This window comes from Salvelinus alpinus, chromosome 2 (genome assembly GCF_045679555.1).
Source record: "Salvelinus alpinus chromosome 2, SLU_Salpinus.1, whole genome shotgun sequence".
In the NCBI taxonomy this organism is placed as follows: Eukaryota; Metazoa; Chordata; class Actinopteri; order Salmoniformes; family Salmonidae; genus Salvelinus; species Salvelinus alpinus.
Genome location: NC_092087.1, coordinates 116044602 through 116065436, shown reverse-complemented (window position 1 = coordinate 116065436; position 20835 = coordinate 116044602). Strand labels below are relative to the sequence as shown.

At 40.9% G+C, this 20835-nt stretch overlaps 2 protein-coding genes across 2 annotated transcripts; both read right to left on the bottom strand.

Moving 5' to 3' along the window:
- Positions 1 to 12789: 12789 nt before the first annotated feature.
- On the bottom strand, positions 12790 to 14022 carry LOC139550264 (merozoite surface protein 9-like). The gene has a single exon (XM_071361045.1). The coding sequence runs from the start codon at positions 14020 to 14022 to the stop codon at positions 13654 to 13656; it is 369 nt and encodes a 122-aa protein (XP_071217146.1). The 3' UTR covers positions 12790 to 13653.
- On the bottom strand, positions 13849 to 19537 carry LOC139550315 (zinc finger protein 664-like; the record flags this gene model as incomplete). The annotated part of the gene is made up of 1 exon (XM_071361142.1): positions 13849 to 19537. A coding segment is annotated over one exon (864 nt), but the record flags the coding sequence as incomplete, so codon positions are not given.
- Positions 19538 to 20835: the final 1298 nt, after the last annotated feature.

Here is a 20835-nt window from a genome sequence, read left to right as displayed (position 1 = left end):
GTAGGCAATAAATCGAATAATTACAATTTAGCAGATTAACACTGGAGTGATAAATCATCAGATGATCATGTGCAAGAAGAGATACTGGTGTGCAAAAGAGCAGAAAAGTAAATAAATAAAAGCAGTATGGGGGTGAGGTAGGTAAATTGGGTGGGTAGTTTACAGATGGACTATGTACAGCTGCAGCGATCGGTTAGCTGCTCGGATAGCAGATTTTTAAAGTTGTTGAGGGAGATAAAAGTCTCCAACTTCAGAGATTTTTGCAATTCGTTCCAGTCGCAGGCAGCAGAGAACTGGAAGGAAAGGCGTCCAAATGAGGTTTTGGCTTTAGGGATGATCAGTGAGATACACCTGCTGGAGCGCGTGCTACGGGTGGGTGTAGCCATCGTGACCAGTGAACTGAGATAAGGCGGCACTTTACCTAGCATAGCCTTGTAGATGACCTGGAGCCAGTGGGTCTGACGACGAACATGTAGCGAGGGCCAGCCGACTAGGGCATACAGGTCGCAGTGGTGGGTCGTATAAGGTGCTTTAGTAACAAAACGGATGGCACTGTGATAAACTGCATCCAGTTTGCTGAGTAGAGTATTGGAAGCTATTTTGTAGATGACATCGCCGAAGTCGAGGATCGGTAGGATAGTCAGTTTTACTAGGGTAAGTTTGGCGGCGTGAGTGAAGGAGGCTTTGTTGCGGAATAGAAAGCCGACTCTAGATTTGATTTTGGATTGGAGATGTTTGATATGAGTCTGGAAGGAGAGTTTGCAGTCTAGCCAGACACCTAGGTACTTATAGATGTCCACATATTCTAGGTCGGAACCGTCCAGGGTGGTGATGCTAGTCGGGCGTGCGGGTGCAGGCAGCGAACGGTTGAAAAGCATGCATTTGGTTTTACTAGCGTTTAAGAGCAGTTGGAGGCCACGGAAGGAGTGTTGTATGGCATTGAAGCTCGTTTGGAGGTTAGATAGCACAGTGTCCAGGGAAGGGCCGGAAGTATACAGAATGGTGTCGTCTGCGTAGAGGTGGATCAGGGAATCGCCCGCAGCAAGAGCAACATCATTGATGTATACAGAGAAAAGAGTCGGCCTGAGAATTGAACCCTGTGGTACCCCCATAGAGACTGCCAGAGGACCGGACAACATGCCCTCCGATTTGACACACTGAACTCTGTCTGCAAAGTAGTTGGTGAACCAGGCAAGGCAGTCATTAGAAAAACCGAGGCTATTGAGTCTGCCGATAAGAATATGGGGATTGACAGAGTCGAAAGCCTTGGCCAGGTCGATGAAGACGGCTGCACAGTAATGTCTTTTATCGATGGCGGTTATGATATCGTTTAGTACCTTGAGCGTGGCTGAGGTGCACCCGTGACCGGCTCGGAAACCGGATTGCACAGCGGAGAAGGTACGGTGGGATTCGAGATGGTCAGTGATCTGTTTGTTGACTTGGCTTTCGAAGACCTTAGCTAGGCAGGGCAGGATGGATATAGGTCTGTAACAGTTTGGGTCCAGGGTGTCTCCCCCTTTGAAGAGGGGGATGACCGCGGCAGCTTTCCAATCCTTGGGGATCTCAGATGATACGAAGGAGAGGTTGAACAGGCTGGTAATAGGGGGTGCGACAATGGCGGCGGACAGTTTCAGAAATAGGGGTTCCAGATTGTCAAGCCCAGCTGATTTGTATGGGTCCAGGTTTTCCAGCTCTTTCAGAACATCTGCTATCTGGATATGGGTAAAGGAGAAGCTGGGGAGGCTTGGGCGAGTAGCAGCGGGGGGGGCGGGGCTGTTGGCCAAGGTTGGAGTCGCCAGGAGGAAGGCATGGCCAGCCATTGAGAAATGTTTGTTGAAGTTTTCGATTATCACGGACTTATCAGTGGTGACCGTGTTACCTAGCCTCAGTGCAGTGGGCAGCTGGGAGGAGGTGCTCTTGTTTTCCATGGACTTTACAGTATCCCAGAACTTTTTGGAGTTAGAGCTACAGGATGCAAATTTCTGCTTGAAAAAGCTGGCCTTTGCTTTCCTGACTGACTGCGTGTATTGGTTCCTGACTTCCCTGAACAGTTGCATATCGCGGGGGCTCTTCGATGCTATTGCAGTTCGCCACAGGATGTTTTTGTGCTGGTCGAGGGCAGTCAGGTCTGGAGTGAACCAAGGGCTATATCTGTTCTTGGTTCTGCATTTTTTGAACGGAGCATGCTTGTCTAATATGGTGAGGAAGTAACTTTTAAAGAAAGACCAGGCATCCTCAACTGACGGGATGAGGTCAATATCCTTCCAGGGTACCCGGGCCAGGTCGATTAGAAAGGCCTGCTCGCAGAAGTGTTTTAGGGAGCGTTTGACAGTGATGAGGGGTGGTCGTTTGACCGCGGACCCGTGGCGGATACAGGCAATGAGGCAGTGATCGCTGAGATCTTGATTGAAGACAGCAGAGGTGTATTTGGAGGGCAAGTTGGTCAGGATAATGTCTATTAGGGTGCCCATGTTTACGGATTTAGGGTTGTACCTGGTGGGTTCCTTGATGATTTGTGTGAGATTGAGGGCATCAAGCTTAGATTGTAGGACTGCCGGGGTACTGCCTCTGCAGTAGATTGCAACTCCTCCCCCTTTGGCAGTTCTATCTTGACGGAAAGTGTTATAGTTGGGTATGGAAATCTCAGAGTTTTTGGTGGCCTTCCTAAGCCAGGATTCGGACACGGCAAGGACATCAGGGTTGGCAGAGTGTGCTAAAGCGGTGAGTAAGGCAAACTCAGGGAGGAGGCTTCTGATGTTGACATGCATGAGGCCAAGGCTTTTTCGATATGAGATGAGTAATACATAGACTAAGATACAGTAGAATAGGATAGAATACAGTATATACATATGAGATGAGTAATGCCAGATATGTAAACATGCAGGAGATCCACGAAGGAAAGACAGTGATGGTGGTCAGTGACGTTGTTGCAAATGGAGGGTAAAATGGTAAAACGTTTGAATTCATTTTTTCCTGACATGGTCACTTTGCCTACTGTTTATTGTCACGTTGGGATGCAACCTTTGTTGTCATTTAAAAAATTGTTTTAATCATTTGCCATCTCATCGCTGCAGCTCCCCAATGGGCTCAGGAGGCGAAGGTCGAGTCATGCGTCCTCTGAAACATGACCCGTTAAACCGCGCTTCTTAACACCCTCCCGCTTAACCCGGAAGCCAGCTGCACCAATGTGTAGGAGGAAACACCGGGCGACGCTTGGCCAATTGTGTGCCGCCCTATGGAACTCCCGATCACGGCAGGTTGTGGTACAGCCCGGGATCGAACCCGGGTGACGCCTCTAGTGTCACCTCTAACACTGCCATGCAGTACATTTACATTTAAGTCATTTAGCAGACGCTCTTATCCAGAGCGACTTACAAATTGGAAAGTTCATACATATTCATCCTGGTCCCCCCATGGGGAATGAACCCACAACCCTGGCGTTGCAAGCGCCATGCTCTACCAACTGAGCCACACGGGACCAGTACCTTAGACCGCTGCACCACTTGGGTCTATAGTGACACCTCTAACACTGTGATCTAGTACCTTAGACTGCTGCACCACTAGGGTCTATAGTGACACCTCTAACACTGTGATACAGTACCTTAGATCGCTGCACCACTCGGGTCTATAGTGACACCTCTAACACTGTGATACAGTACCTTAGACTGCTGCACCACTCGGGTCTATAGTGACAGCTCTAACACTGTGATCTAGTACCTTAGATCGCTGCACCACTCGGGTCTATAGTGACACCTCTAACACTGTGATCTAGTACCTTAGACCGCTGCACCACTCGGGTCTATAGTGACACCTCTAACACTGTGATCTAGTACCTTAGACTGCTGCACCACTCGGGTCTATAGTGACACCTCTAACACTGTGATACAGTACCTTAGACTGCTGCACCACTCGGGTCTATAGTGACGCCTCTAACACTGGGATCTAGTACCTTAGACTGCTGCACCACTCGGGTCTATAGTGACACCTCTAACACTGTGATCTAGTACCTTAGATCGCTGTGCCACTCAGGCATAACCTTTTTTTAACCAATTCTGATGGTACATTAATACGAACGAGCTACAAAATTCTCTGAAACTGGAAACACTTATCTCCCTCACTAGCTTTAAGCACCAGCTGTCAGAGCAGCTCACAGATTACTGCACCTGAACATAGCCCATCTATAATTTAGCCCAAACAACTACCTCTTCCCCTACTGTATTTATTTATTTATGTAGCTCCTTTGCACCCCATTATTTCTATCTCTACTTTGCACATTCTTCCACTGCAAATCTACCATTCCAGTGTTTTACTTGCTATATTGTATTTACTGATTACTGATTACTGTCACGTTGAAAGATGAAGAGGAGGAGATAGGAGATCTGAGTAACACCAGTAAGTACCGCCTTATTAAATGTGTTTTTAACTTTGGATATTCGGAGTTGGCTCGTCAATACCTCTTCAACGGAGGGCCCAGGATGATGACTGATATGTCTAGAATCAGACGACTAGAGAGCAAGCTACCCCTTGTTTTCTCCGTTCCGTTTCCAAAAAGTGACTTAACATTTATATTTGAGAAGGGTCTTTCTGCTGACCGCAGACTGGGGGGCACGGTGTGTAGTAAAACATCAATAGTGCCATGCGAGAGTTGGGTTGGCTACAACAAAGATTATGGATATACTAACAAGATGTCTCTCTCTGCCCTCAGAAGGGGAGTAGTTGCCCACAAAGCGGCACTGCGGGTTGTCTAGCTCCCGCCTATCCTGTCTTTGCACCACCTGTATTCAATGGAGAGAGATGCTAAGCTACTAGCATGAATATGCATAGCGATCTGCAGACAACTCCTATAGTGTTTTTATCAAAGTTGTCGGTATGTCACGTGTCCGCATAACAACTTAAGCATTACGAAACTTCTGTTGGATCAAGTAAATAAACCTCACGTAGCAAATAAGCCATTCATTTTGTTGTTGACCAAATTCGACACTTTCCACATTGGGTTGATAATTGTTTCCACTTGGATACAACCTACTGTAGCCTACTGGCATGACCTAGAGAGATACAACCTACTGTAGCCTACTGGCATGACCTAGAGAGATACAACCTACTATAACCTACTGGCATGACCTAGAGAGTTACAACCTACTGTAGCCTACTGGCATGACCTAGAGAGATACAACCTACTATAACCTACTGGCATGACCTAGAGAGATACAACCTACTGTAACCTACTGGCATGATCTAGAGAGTTACAACCTACTGTAGCCTACTGGCATGACCTAGAGTTACAACCTACTGTAACCTACTGGCATGACCTAGAGAGATACAACCTACTGTAGCCTAATGGAAACCATTATCAACCCAACCCAACTGTAGCATACTGGCATGACCTAGAGAGATACAACCTACTGTAGCCTACTGGCATGACCTAGAGTTACAACCTACTGTAACCTACTGGCATGACCTAGAGAGATACAACCTACTGTAACTTACTGGCATGACCTAGAGAGATACAACCTACTGTAACCTACTGGCATGACCTAGAGAGATACAACATACTGTAGCCTACTGGCATGACCTAGAGAGATACAACCTACTGTAACCTACTGGCATGACCTAGAGAGATACAACCTACTGTAGCCTACTGGTATGACCTAGAGAGTTACAACCTACTGTAGCCTACTGGCATGACCTAGAGAGATACAACATACTGTAGCCTAATGGCATGACCTAGAGAGATACAACCTACTGTAGCCTACTGGTATGACCTAGAGAGTTACAACCTACTGTAGCCTACTGGCATGACCTAGAGAGATACAACATACTGTAGCCTACTGGCATGACCTAGAGAGATACAACCTACTGTAACCTACTGGCATGACCTAGAGAGATGCAACCTACTGTAGCCTACTGGCATGACCTAGAGAGATACAACCTACTGTAGTCTACTGGCATGACCTAGAGAGATACAACCTACTGTAGCCTACTGGCATGACCTAGAGAGATACAACCTACTGTAGCCTACTGGCATGACCTAGAGAGATACAACTTACTGTAGTCTACTGGCATGACCTAGAGAGTTACAACCTACTGTAGCCTACTGGCTTGACCTAGAGAGATACAACCTACTGTAACCTACTGGCATGACCTAGAGAGATACAACCTACTGTAACCTACTGGCATGACCTAGAGAGATACAACCTACTGTAACCTACTGGCATGACCTAGAGAGTTACAACCTACTGTAACCTACTGGCATGACCTAGAGCGTTACAACCTACTGTAAGCTACTGGCATGACCTAGAGAGATACAACCTACTGTAACCTACTGGCATGACCCAGAGAGTTACAACCTACTGTAGCCTACTGGCTTGACCTAGAGTTACAACCTACTGTAACCTACTGACCTAGAAAGCTAAAGTTATAAAATTCCTGGAATTTAAATGAATTTTTCCAGTAATAATGATAATTTGTGTCTTCCTATCCACATGTGGGATCCCTCTCCTTTGTCGTCCTCTCTACACCAATAACAGACAACTACTGTGGGACTCCCAATCACGGCCGGATGTGATACAGCCTGGATTCAAACCAGGGACTGTAGTGACACCTCTTGCACTGAGATGCAGTGGCTTAGACCGCTGCATCCGTGTGTGTGTTAACTATTAGAGTGCTGTACTAGAATGCTTAAAAGGCCTCTAAAATTTTAAATACCGGTTATCGGTATCGTTTTTTGGGGCAAGGAAAATATTAGATATCGGTATTAGCCAAAAATGTAATATCGGGGCATCCCTTTATTCTAAAATGTTTCACAATACCCCATAATGACATCACAATACCCCATAATGACATCACAATACCCCATAATGACATCACAATACCCCATAATGCCAAAGCAAAAACAGGTTTAGGTTTTTTGCAAATGTATTGAAACTATTCCCCAGGATAACTAGTCTCAGAGTAATGTACGATCCCAGGATAACTCGTCTCAGAGTAATGTAAGATCCCAGGATAACTAGTCTCAGAGTAATGTAAGAACCCAGGATAACTAGTCTCAGAGTCATGTAAGATCCCAGGATAACTAGTCTCAGAGTAATGTAAGATGCTTGGGAAAAGAAGCTGAAAAGAATAACAGAACGGCACCATTAGAACTAAAATGTGTCGCCTGGATGTCAGACCCCCAACCCTCCAAACTGTAAATAAATAATACAATGTGTATCCTGGATGTCAGACCCCCAACCCTCCAAACTGTAAATAAATAATAAAATGTGTAGCCTGGATGTCAGACCCCCAACCCTCCAAACTAAATAAATAAATGTGTCTCCTTGGCAACATTAGAACCTCGGTACGTTTACTGTGTACTGGGTCGAGACAAAGGAATGATGTAAACAAATAATCCAAAGTATTTTTGTCAATGAGACAGTATATAAACAAAGGAATGACCGAACCCCCTTTGGTGACTGAATGCTTGTAAGGAAAACTAGATGATCAAAACATTAGATCACATCAAATAAGCCTGAGTGGTTTCACCTCCTCCCAGACTATACTGGATACTACAGTTATAACTATACATAGTTATACAGGATACTACAGTTATACAGGATACTACAGTTATAACTATACATAGTTATACAGGATACTACAGTTATACAGGATACTACAGTTATACTGGATACTACAGTTATACAGGATACTACAGTTATAACTATACATAGTTATACAGGATACTACAGTTATACAGGATACTACAGTTATACAGGATACTACATTTATAACTATACATAGTTATACAGGATACTACAGTTATACAGGATACTACAGTTATACAGGATACTACAGTTATAACTATACATAGTTATACAGGATACTACAGTTATACAGGATACTACAGTTATAACTATACATAGTCATACAGGATACTACAGTTATACATGATACTACAGTCATACAGGATACTACAGTTATAACTATACATAGTTATACAGGATACTACAGTTATACAGGATACGACAGTTATACAGGATACTACAGTTATACTTGATACTACAGTTATAACTATACATAGTTATACAGGATACTACAGTTATACAGGATACTACAGTTATACTTGATACTACAGTTATAACTATACATAGTTATACAGGATACTACAGTTATACAGGATACTACAGTTATAACTATACATAGTTATACAGGATACTACAGTTATACAGGATACTACAGTTATACAGGATACTACAGTTATACTGGATACTACAGTTATACAGGATACATAGTTATACAGGATACTACAGTTATAACTATACATAGTTATACAGGATACTACAGTTATACAGGATACTACAGTTATAACTATACATAGTTATACAGGATACTACAGTTATAACTATACATAGTTATACAGGATACTACAGTTATACAGGATACAGGATACTACAGTTATACAGGATACTACAGTTATAACTATACATAGTTATACAGGAGACTACAGTTATACAGGATACTACAGTTATAACTATACATAGTTATACAGGATACTACAGTTATACAGGATACTACAGTTATACAGGATACTACAGTTATACAGGATACTACAGTTATAACTATACACAGTTATACAGGATACTACAGTTATACAGGATACTACAGTTATACAGGATACTACAGTTATAACTATACATAGTTATACAGGATACTACAGTTATAACTATACATAGTTATACAGGATACTACAGTTATACAGGATACTACAGTTATACAGGATACTACAGTTATACAGGATACTACAGTTATAACTATACATAGTTATACAGGATACTACAGTTATACAGGATACTACAGTTATACAGGATACTACAGTTATAACTATACATAGTTATACTGGATACTACAGTTATACAGGATACTACAGTTATAACTATACATAGTTATACAGGATACTACAGTTATACAGGATACTACAGTTATACAGGATACTACAGTTATACAGGATACTACAGTTATAACTATACATAGTTATACAGGATACTACAGTTATACAGGATACTACAGTTATACAGGATACTACAGTTATAACTATACATAGTTATACTGGATACTACAGTTATACAGGATACTACAGTTATAACTATACATAGTTATACAGGATACTACAGTTATACAGGATACTACAGTTATACAGGATACTACAGTTATACAGGATACTACAGTTATAACTATACATAGTTATACAGGATACTACAGTTATACAGGATACTACAGTTATACAGGATACTACAGTTATAACTATACATAGTTATACAGGATACTACAGTTATACAGGATACTACAGTTATACAGGATACTACAGTTATACAGGATACTACAGTTATAACTATACATAGTTATACAGGATACTACAGTTATACAGGATACTACAGTTATAACTATACATAGTTATACTGGATACTACAGTTATACAGGATACTACAGTTATAACTATACATAGTTATACAGGATACTACAGTTATACAGGATACTACAGTTATACAGGATACTACAGTTATACAGGATACTACAGTTATAACTATACATAGTTATTCCAAAGGTGGGCTACTTACTATCCACTGTTTGCAAGCCACCATTGCTGATCTATTTCATTTATTTATTTCACCTGTGAAAAACTAACCCATCATCATCTGCACATCTATCATCTATCAGTGTTAATGCTAAATTGTAATTACTTTGCTACTATGGCCTATTTATTGCCTTATTGCCTTTATTGCCTCTGTACTCCATTTGCACACACTGTATATAGATGTTTCTATTGTGTTATTGTCCTTTTGTTTATCCCAACTCTGTTGTTTTTGTGGCACTGCTGTGCTTTATCTTGGCCAGGTTGCATTTGTCAATGAGAGCTTGTTCTCAGCTGGTTAAATAAAGGTGGAAAAGAAAATGGAGGAATTGTTCATGACGTCCTCCAGTGATAAAAAAAAAAAAAACGTTTCCTGTTGAAAGTGATATATAAATACAGTAAAGTATAAACACACTAAAGGGAAACAAATAAATGTTTTGAGCAAAATAGTGTTTTTTTTAGACAACTGCAAACTAGAAGGAGTGAGTGATGTCATAGTAAGGCCTTCAAGGAGTTGGCTTGATGGGAAGTCGTGATGTCATCCAATAGGAGACAGATCTTCATGTGAATATTCATTATTCTTTTTAAAATCCTTCCTGTTCTGTCAAGTTGGTTGTTGATCATTGCTACAAAGCCATTTAAGTCTTAACATAGATTTTAAAGATGATTTAAGTCCAAACTGTAACTAGGCCACTCAGGAACATTCAATGTCATCTTGGTTAGCTCCTCCAGTGTAGATTTGGCCTTGTGGTTTAGGTTATTGTCCTGTTAGGACAGTTTTTTGTATTCAGATCTCTGAAATGCACTCTACCTACGTAACATTTAGTTTCCTTATGTTACGCTGGGAAAACAGTTTTCAATCATTTCAGAGTTTGCTAAATCCAATGGTTCTAACCGAGAGTCACCTTAACTTTATTGACAACACCCAAATGGATACTGTCATTAATGTGGTTCTTCAATAATTACACATAATTCTTAATACTGTAGCTGTTTAGTTAGTCACATGTTCAACTATCATCAGAAGATCCAGGAAATCATTTTCTGAATTCCAGTCACATGGCAAACATCACGACATGCAACAACAACCAAAGTGCTTCTTCATTCATTACTCTGGTAAAGACAGTTATGCCGTGCTCCACGTTGGATCCAACATCCCTAACAAATTGATGTTTATAATGTTATTGTCTGCTTGATTTACTGTAGGGTCTCGTTAGTCTGTTTGGACACAGAGATACAAACATCATAATGTGTAGACAACTGTTCCTTGGTGGATAGGCTATTGTACAACACACAGAGCTATTTTCCTATATTTGTAGTTAGGTGAAGTTATGGGTCCTACAGTAGGTCTGTTATTGTTAGGTGAAGTTATGGGTCCTACAGTAGGTCTATGTTGTTGTTAGGTGAAGTTATGGGTCATACAGTAGGTCTATGTTGTTGTTAGGTGAAGTTATAGGTCCTACAGTAGGTCTATGTTGTTGTTAGGTGAAGTTATGGGTTCTACAGTAGGTCTGTTATTGTTAGGTGAAGTTATGGGTCCTACAGTAGGTCTGATATTGTTTTGGGTCCTAGAGTACACTATGCTAGGCTGCAATAACAACCAAAGTGCTTCTTTGTTCATTACAGGTATATTTGTTTATTAGGTGAAGTTATAGGCCAATTTGGCAAACAGTGTACAAACCCTCATTGTCAGGTTGATGGAAAAGGCAAAGAGCATTTTACTGGTTGAAGTGTTTTTTAAGTACAAAGCGGTTGATTTGTGATGACACAAACGTTATATTAAGCAGGGCATTCAAACGAGCTTTACAATTATAATCTAAAGTAGTGTGAAATGCACTCATAAGCAACCTGGACATGGAGGTTACTCCCCTGAGTTTTCCCCCATTCAGAATACATTGTGAAAAACTAAAATCTTTGCTCACCATTTTTGCTCCAGGCAGATATACTACATCCATAACTAGTGGTTTCCTCATTACCAGATATACTACATCCTTAACTAGTGATTTCCTCATTACCAGATATACTACATCCATAACTAGTGGTTTCCTCATTACCAGATATACTACATCCATAACTATCGGTTTCCTCATTACCAGATATACTACACCCATAACTAGTGGTTTCCTCATTACTAGATATACTACATCCATAACTAGTGGTTTCCTCATTAGCAGATATTCTACATCCATAACTAGTGGTTTCCTCATTACCAGATATACTACATCCATAACTAGTGGTTTCCTCATTACCAGATATACTACATCCATAACTAGTGGTTTCCTCATTACCAGATATACTACATCCATAACTAGTGGTTTCCTCATTAGCAGGGAGGAGTTTCTGCAACCAAATTGTGTTGCATCGCCTTCCTGACGCAATTTTACAAACACAGAAAGGGGCCTATATTGGAGACCAAAAGTCATCTGGCACACTGCTTAGGATTTCAACAACTTTAATAACTTATTTCGAGCCTACAATCATCGATGTTACTACTGTGAAAACGAGAAAACAAGACAATTGTCAAATAATTTAACAGGCGTCAATTGTTGTACAACTTCATGGGTATCACCTTTTACCTCAAATTAACAGTGGATTTCTGCTGTTGTGGGCCTTTAACCTTCTGTCTGACATTGTCATTCACACAGGAGAGAGACGGGACTATCGTGGATCCTCTGGGGAGTCTCAACAACATCATGATGCTGACGAGGCAGAGAAGAGTCTCTCCACATCAGAACTCAAGAAACACCAGCAGAGATCCACAGGGAAGAAATCTCATTGCTGCTCTGACTGTGGGAAATGTTGCAAATCTTCATCAGAACTTATAATACACCAGCGAGTACACACAGGAGAGAAACCTTATAGCTGTGATCAATGTGGGAAGAGTTTTACTACATCTGGCTCTCTGACTTTACACCAGAGAATACACACAGGAGAGAAACCTTATAGCTGTGATCAATGTGGGAAGAGTTTTGCTATATCTAGCCATCTGACTGCACACCAGAGAACACACACAGGAGAGAAATCTTATGGCTGTGATCAATGTGGGAAGAGTTTTACTCATCTAAGCAACCTGATAGTACACCGACGGGGACACACAGGAGAGAAACCATATAGCTGTGATCACTGTAGGAAGAGTTTTACTACATCTGGCTATCTAACTATACACCAGAGAACACACACAGGAGAGAAACCTTATAGCTGTGATCAATGTGGGAAGAGTTTTACTCAGCTATGCAGCCTGACAGGACACCGGAGAACTCACACAGGAGAGAAACCTTATGGCTGTGATCAATGTGGGGAAAGTTTTACTTCATCTAGTTATCTTGGTTCTAGACTTGGAGCTCCGGTACAACTTGCCGTGCGGTAGCAGAGAAAACAGTCTATGAATTGGGTGACTGGAGTCTCTGGCAATTTTGTGGGCTTTCCTCTGACACCGCCTATTATATAGGTCCTGGATGGCAGGAAGCTTGGCCCCAGTGATGTACTGGGCCGTTCGCACTACCCTCTGTAGCGCCTTACGGTCAGATGCCGAGCAGTTGCCATACCAGGTGGAGATGCAACCGGTCATTATTTGACTATTTTACCTGCCAGAGCCAGTCTACCTCTGAAAATAACATACAGTCCTTGAACCTTGAGGAGTAACGGGGGCAGCAATCAGCAGTAGACACAATAACAAAGCGTACTCCCTTCCTGTTTCGGTAAAAAGCATATTAAGCTTATATTTTGGGTTCTGATGGGGTATGACAGTTGAACTAACCTCATGAGGCATTCATAAGTGAATTCTTAAAGAAACAGATGGGTACATATCATTAATGTATAAGTCCCCAAATGGATGTAACAACTGCTGATTGCCCCTTTAAGACTACATATTGGGCTAATCTAATAGGAGATATTGAGGACTACAGTATTTCAGGCATTGTCATTGGATGCATTTGATCAATTGTTAACGTTTTGTTGATGGTCCACTCTTGATGTTCTACACGTTACAGTGTAGCTTCAGCCATTCCTACAGAACAACATTAAAGTGTAGAACCCCTTTACTGCATATTGGTTCAACAACTGCAGAGACGGTACTTACTGGTGTTAAACAGATCTCCAACCTCCTCTTCTTCCTTCTCCTCCTTCAATGTGACAGTCATCTCCTCCTCCTCTTTCACTCCAAAAACTGCATCCTCCTCTTTCTCTTCCTCTTCTTCTTTTACTGTAACATCTTCCTCCTCTTTCACTCTGAACGCGTCTTCTTCTTCTTTCCCTGTAACGTCTTTCTCTTCTTCTTTCACAGTAACAGCCTCACCCTCTACTTGTATTTGTATTGTAACATCCTTCTCTTCCTCCTCCTCTTTCTCTTTAACGAGAGCTTCTTTCTCCGTCCAGCAGACCCCCTCTTCTGTAGCAGGAGGAGAGTAGCTTAGTGAACTCATGGTCGGAAATGTTAGCTAGCTAGCATTAGCGACTAGCCTAGTTCAAAGCTAACTTAGCAAACCAGCTAGCTGACAAACAACGTAAATATATAATTAAATGGGCCAACAAGTACATAAGACAGAAGTGTGTTTAATACACAGCGACTAATATACACCAAAACAGTGTAAAGCGGGTGAATGTTGTAGCTATGTTTGCTAGAAAGCTACCGAGGTGTCTGACTAGCTGTTGTCGTTGAAGAAGCGTCCCGTCCACTAGATTATACGTCACACTGGCAGCATCGCCTGAACCTAAAGACGCACATCGCCATCTGCTGACTGCAGTGGGCAACGCAGTTGAGGAACCAAAAGTTTATTTAATAAACTTTATAAGTCGTTCAAAGAGAAGCATGTGTTGATTGATTCGTTTTTAATGAGTGAGAATTTAAAACAAGCGTTTACACCCACAATCAAATGGTTGTTAATAAATCTAAATCATGGTTTAGTGTTTCTGTATCAAAATGGACTTTTAACAAATTCAAATCCTTTGGAGTCATTTTGACCCCAGCCAAAAGCACCTTTGATAAATAGGACATTTATTTCAAATCAAAATCAAATCACATTTTATTGGTCACATACACGTGTTTAGCAGATGTTATTGCGGGTGTAGTGGTCACCTACACATGTTTAGCAGATATTATTGCGGGTGTAGTGGTCACCTACACATGTTTAGCAGATGTTATTGGGGGTGTAGTGAAATGCTTGTGGTTCTAGCTCCGACAGTGCAGTAATATCTAACAAGTAATATCTAACAATTTCACAACATATACCCAATACACACACATGTAAGTATTTGAATCTAGGTTTCTCTGTTGACATGATAGAAAACTCTGCCAGTGGTATACAGTGCATACAGTGCATGGTATACAGATCTCCCAAGACAAGGTTTAAATCTCATGCTCGATACTTCACTGTCTACCAAAACATTACCTCATCCAATGGCATATATCAATTGTCATTTCTAGATACTCCCAAACCTGGACAAACTCAAAATCAGACAATGAGCCTCTTAGGTCAAATACTAGGTCAAGATAAGGGCAACCTCAGAGGGGAAATACAATGGTTCCAAACACTGCCAAACTCCTTCCCCCTATGAGAAAAGTAGGGAGTGACTGGCGTACAGACATTGTATGAGATAACTAACTGGTTCCCCAATTAATAACTCCATCCCGTCACATGGTTTAGGAATAGTTACAGACACGTTCCCATAAGAAAACAACGTTCCCATAAGAAAACAACGTTCCATTCTGTCCTCCCCCCCTTCTGATATTCTACTTTGCACCACATGGTTTAACATATACATTGACTTATGAAGACAAGCCTGACCTCTCCCCTCTCTGGCCCCAAGTTACTAATCCCTAGCTCAGATGATTCTAATGACAAGTATCTCACAAGCATATGATGAAAATAACATCTTATCTATGTTACCTAGCTAAATCTGATTCTGCCACGACACGTCAGAGCAAAAACCAAGCCATGAGGTCAAAGGAATTGTCCGTAGAGCTCTGAGACAAGAATGTGTTGAGGCACAGATCTGGAGAAAAGGTACCAAAAAATGTATGCAGCATTGAAGGTCCCCAAGAACACAGTGTCCGCCCTCATTCTTAAATGGAATAAGTTAGGAACCACCATTACTCTTCCTAGAGCTGGCCGCCCGGCCAAACGGAGAAATCGGGGGAGAAGGGCCTTGGTCAAGGAGGTGACCAAAAACTCGATGGTCACTCTGACAGAGCTCCAGAGTTCCTCTGTGGAGATGGGAGAACCTTCCAGAAGGACAATCATCTCTGCAGCACTCCAACAAATCAGGCCTTTATGGTAGAGACCAGACAGAAGCTACTCCTCAGTAAAAGGCACATGACAGCCCGCTTGGAGTTTGCCAAAAGGCACCTAAAGGACTCTAACCATGAGAGACAAGATTCTCTGGTCTGATTAAACCAACTCTTTGGCCTGAATGTCATGTGTCATGTCTGGAGAAAGTCGGTACCATCCCGGTGACGCGGTGGTCATGGCAACATCATGCTGTGGAGATGTTTCTCAGCAGCAGTGCAAATTGTCCGCTGGTTTTGGTGTAATTTCTCACCCATTTTGTCAGTAGGAAAATTAATTTCCCCTCAGGCACACACATTAGTTGATTGTTATTATGAAGGTCATTTGTATAGAATGTACTTTTCCCCACTCATTCACCACATCTCATTACATTGCCTATTTATATGTGGTGACCTGACTGCGTCCAGACTGTCAAAGGCCCATCCTGGTAGATCTGAACCTAATTCAGCTTGGAGTGATCAGATGACAGAAGTCACATTTAGGTGCCAGGTGTAACTGAGGCCATAGATGCTCCATATCCATTACTTTGAGTGTTATATATAATATGACTAAATGTGTTTCTTTCTGTGTTACAGGGGCAGTCAAGAAATGGAACGGCAAGGCCACACAGAACATGACAAATCAAATCAAATCAAATCATAAGAGCTGTGGGAGACCACCTCAAGCCCCTGGTAGAGCCGGGGGTGGTGTTAACCACTCCTTCAGCAGGATTGAAAAGTGGGATTGATACTGTTTTTCATACTAAGATGGAGGCTCTGTTGATTGATCAGTCATTGGGTTCATTTGTTGAAATCAAATCAAGCTTTATTTATACAGCACATTTCAGACATGGATGCAACACAATGGCTTCACAGGAGAAAACAATGAAAATAAACAGAAATATTTAGTACACAAAAATAACAGGATAAAAAAAACAGAAGATTAACAACTGAAAGACCAATGAGCATTCTAAGGAAATGCCATTGATTAAAACACTAATTGGATGCAATATCCAACCCAAAATATAAGTTTGTTTTTTAGGAGGGGTTCTCAAAGACACTATGGGGGTGTCCACTGAAAGTTGACTAGTAACAACTGGGACCTAAAAGACACCAACCACGAGACTCACTAAATCTGTCCAAGAAGAAGCAAACAAAAGAAAAACCCACAATAAACTTAAAGACAGGAAGCAAACCAAAAAAGTGGAGCAACTAAAGGTGTTGACTCTCCACATCTATTAAGACAACTGGAGCACTGGGCCAGACACTCTTAAATAGAACCTGGACCAGCTCAGGTGAAACACCTTCCCACTAACGAGATGGACAAGCCAGCACAGGTGTAACACATACTGACTAACGAGGTGACACCAATCAATGCGCCCTACTTGCTAACGAGCTAGACGTGCTGACGAGCTAGACGTGCTAAAGTCCAACCTCAAAACATAAATGAAAAAAATATATACAATCATATAATTACTTTATATAGAATCATAAAACTCACCAGCTTCTAGAACTCTCGTCCTCCTAAAACTGTCATCGCCTTGGACAAAACTCAAATCAAATTGTATTAGTCATGTCTGATTTCAAGAGCTCCTGCAATATCCCGAGCTTCTCTCTCTTTTCAGGATTCACTCGATAGGCATGTTGTTGGATCGGGCCCAGTCCCCAATGTCATGCATTTGGGTTGGCACATCTGAGAATGAACCCTGATATTCTAAAAGCAGGATAACAATTTCAATATAATAGTACCCAAAAATGGTCAGCTGGTTGCATAAATAACTATGACTAAATGTTACATGAATTGTAAATATCAAAAGCAAATGCACACCCCTTTGTTAATATGTATTGGCAATACTTCACTTAAGGATGAGGCATGGAATAATAAAACATGTATCTTTTGTCAGGCTGAATGTTTGAAATATGAGGTGATTTGAATCATGCTTCTTCAGTAGTGGAATAAAGACAATTAGCACTTGAATGTTGTCAATAAATACTGGAGTGATGTAGGATTGTTAATAAAATTGATTATAGACCAATTTATTATACTGCATCCATGTGTTTAGGCTGCAAGTATGTTGAAATTAAGTTGTTTTCAAATAATTTAAAAAACGACCTGAAAATACATATTTTTAACTTTCACTTTCAACTACAACCGAACATATATTGGACGTCGGGGATAGTCTTCTTTTCAACGTCTTTTCAATGACATTTTGCTAAGTGGGAATAGCGCAATGTCAAAACACAGTTTTAACGTGTCCAAATCAATAACCAATATGCAGAAACAGTTTGGGATATATTGAAAACCTAAACATTTTGAAGTGTTGCATTTTGATTCAAGTGGGTCACCAAAGTGGTAAGTGTAACACAACTCTATTTTTGTTAGTCACATTTTGTTAAATCTCATAAATAGTACTCTTTCAATTCAGAGCCTGGATTTCCCCCTGAGGCTAATATCCATATCATGCTGCAATCCAATGAACAGGGCAAACGATAACGTAGAACATCATTAAAATACTCCTTCTACAATGATAAAACATTCTACATTGTGACATCGTTAAAATACTCCTACTACAATGTTAAAACATTCTACATTGTGACATCATTAAAATACTCCTTCTACAATGTTAAAACATTCTACATTGTGACATCATTAAAATACTCCTTCTACAATGTTAAAACATTCTACATTGTGACATCGTTACTAAAATACTTCCACAATATTAAAAACATTATTTCATTGATATCATGAAACAACATGTATTTTCTGATGTTGAATCCGAGATCTTTTATCAGATTATCTCTGGTCACAGCTATATCTTCCCACATTGATTACAGCTATAAGGTTTCTGTCCTGTGTGTGTTCTCTGGTGTTCTGTCAGAGAGCTAGATGTAGTAAATCTCTTCCCACATTGATCACAGCTATAAGGTTTCTCTCCTGTGTGTGTTCTCTGGTGTGAAGTCAGAGAGCCAGATGTAATATAACTCTTCTCACATTGATCACAGCTAAAAGGTTTCTCTCCTGTGTGTGTCCGCTGGTGTACTATCAGGTTGTTTAGCTGAGTAAAACTCTTTCCACATTGATTACAGGTATAAGGTTTCTCTCCTGTGTGTATTCTCTGGTGTAAAGTCAGAGTGCTAGATTCAGTAACTCTCTTCCCACATTGATCACAGCTATACGGTTTCTCTCCTGTGTGTGTTCTCTTGTGTCGAATCAGATGGCTAGATCCAGTAAAACTCTTCCCACATTGATCACAGCTATAAGGTTTCTCTCCTGTGTGTATTCTCTGGTGTGATTTCAGACTACTAGAACTAACAAAACGCTTCCCACATTCATCACAACCATAACGTTTCTCTCCTCTGTGATTTATTTTATGTATTTTAAGGTCTAGTGAAGAGTTGAATCTTTTCTCACAGTAAGAGCAGCAGTGAGATTTCTCTCCTGTGTGGAGTTCTGATCTGGAGAGACTTTTCTCTGCCTCGTCAGCATCATGATGTTGTTGAGGCTCCCCAGAGGATCCACGATAGTCACGTCTCTCTCCTGTGTGAACAACAAAGTCATACAGATGGTTAAATGCCCACAACAGCAGAAATCCACTGTTTATGTGAGGTAAAAGGTGATGCCCAGAGCATACCCATGAAGTTGTACAACAATTGACGTCTGTTAAATTTGACAATTAAGACAGTTAAGTTAGCAACAATAGTCATATTTTGTCTTGTTTCCACATTAGTGGTAACCAGAAATAACCAGAAATAAGTTATTGAAGTTGTTGAAATCCTAAGAAGAAAATGAGCAAGAATAGTCATATTTGGTCTTGTTTTCACATTAGTAGTAACATCTAAGATTGTAGACTAGAAACAAGTTATTCATGTTGTTGAAACTCTAAGCAGTGTGCCAGACGACTTTTGGTCTACAATATAGGCGACTTTCTGTGTTTGCTAAAACTCCGGCACGAGGGCAATGCACACACAATTTGATTGTAGAAACTCCTCCCTGCTAATGAGGAAACCGCTAGTCATGGATGTAGTATATCTGGTAATGAGGAAACCACTAGTTATGGATGTAGTATATCTGGTAATGAGGAAACCACTAGTTATGGATGTAGTATATCTGGTAATGAGGAAACCGCTAGTTATGGATGTAGTATATCTGGTAATGAGGAAACCGCTAGTTATGGATGTAGTATATCTGGTAATGAGGAAACCACTAGTTATGGATGTAGTATATCTGGTAATGAGGAAACCACTAGTTATGGATGTAGTATATCTGGTTATAGAAACTCCTCCCTGCTAATGAGGAAACCGCTAGTTATGGATGTAGTATATCTGCCTGGAACAAAAATGGTGAAAAAAGATTTTAGTTTTCCACAATGTATTCTGAATATTACAGCGCAAGATCAGGAGATCAAGGAAACTCACATTAAGTTCTGTGTCTATTCACTAATTTACCACCATGGGGGAAAACTCAGGGGAGTTCTCATAGGCTGACAGCAAAAATAGCCTCCATTTACAGGTTGCTTATGAGTGCATTTCACATTACTTTTGGATAATAACTGTAACGATCGTTTGAATCTCCTGCTTAATATGTTTGTGTTATTGCCGCAAATCAACTGCTTTATACTTATAAAACACTTCAACCAGTAAAATGCTCTTTAGCTAGCTTTGCCATCAGCCTGAAACTGAGGGTTTGTACATTAAGTGTTTAACAAATTGGCCCATAACTTCACCTAACAAAAACATAGACCTACTGTAGGACCCATAACTTCACCTAACAACAACATAGACCTACTGTAGAACCCATAACTTCACCTAACAACAACATAGAACTACTGTAGGACCCATAACTTCACCTAACAACATAGAACTACTGTAGGACAGTAATCAGACTGGGAGGCTGGTATTCTGACCTGGGCTGGAGCACACTGTGTTGGAGCAGACTGAGAGGCTGGTTGGCTGACCTGGGCTGGAGCAGACT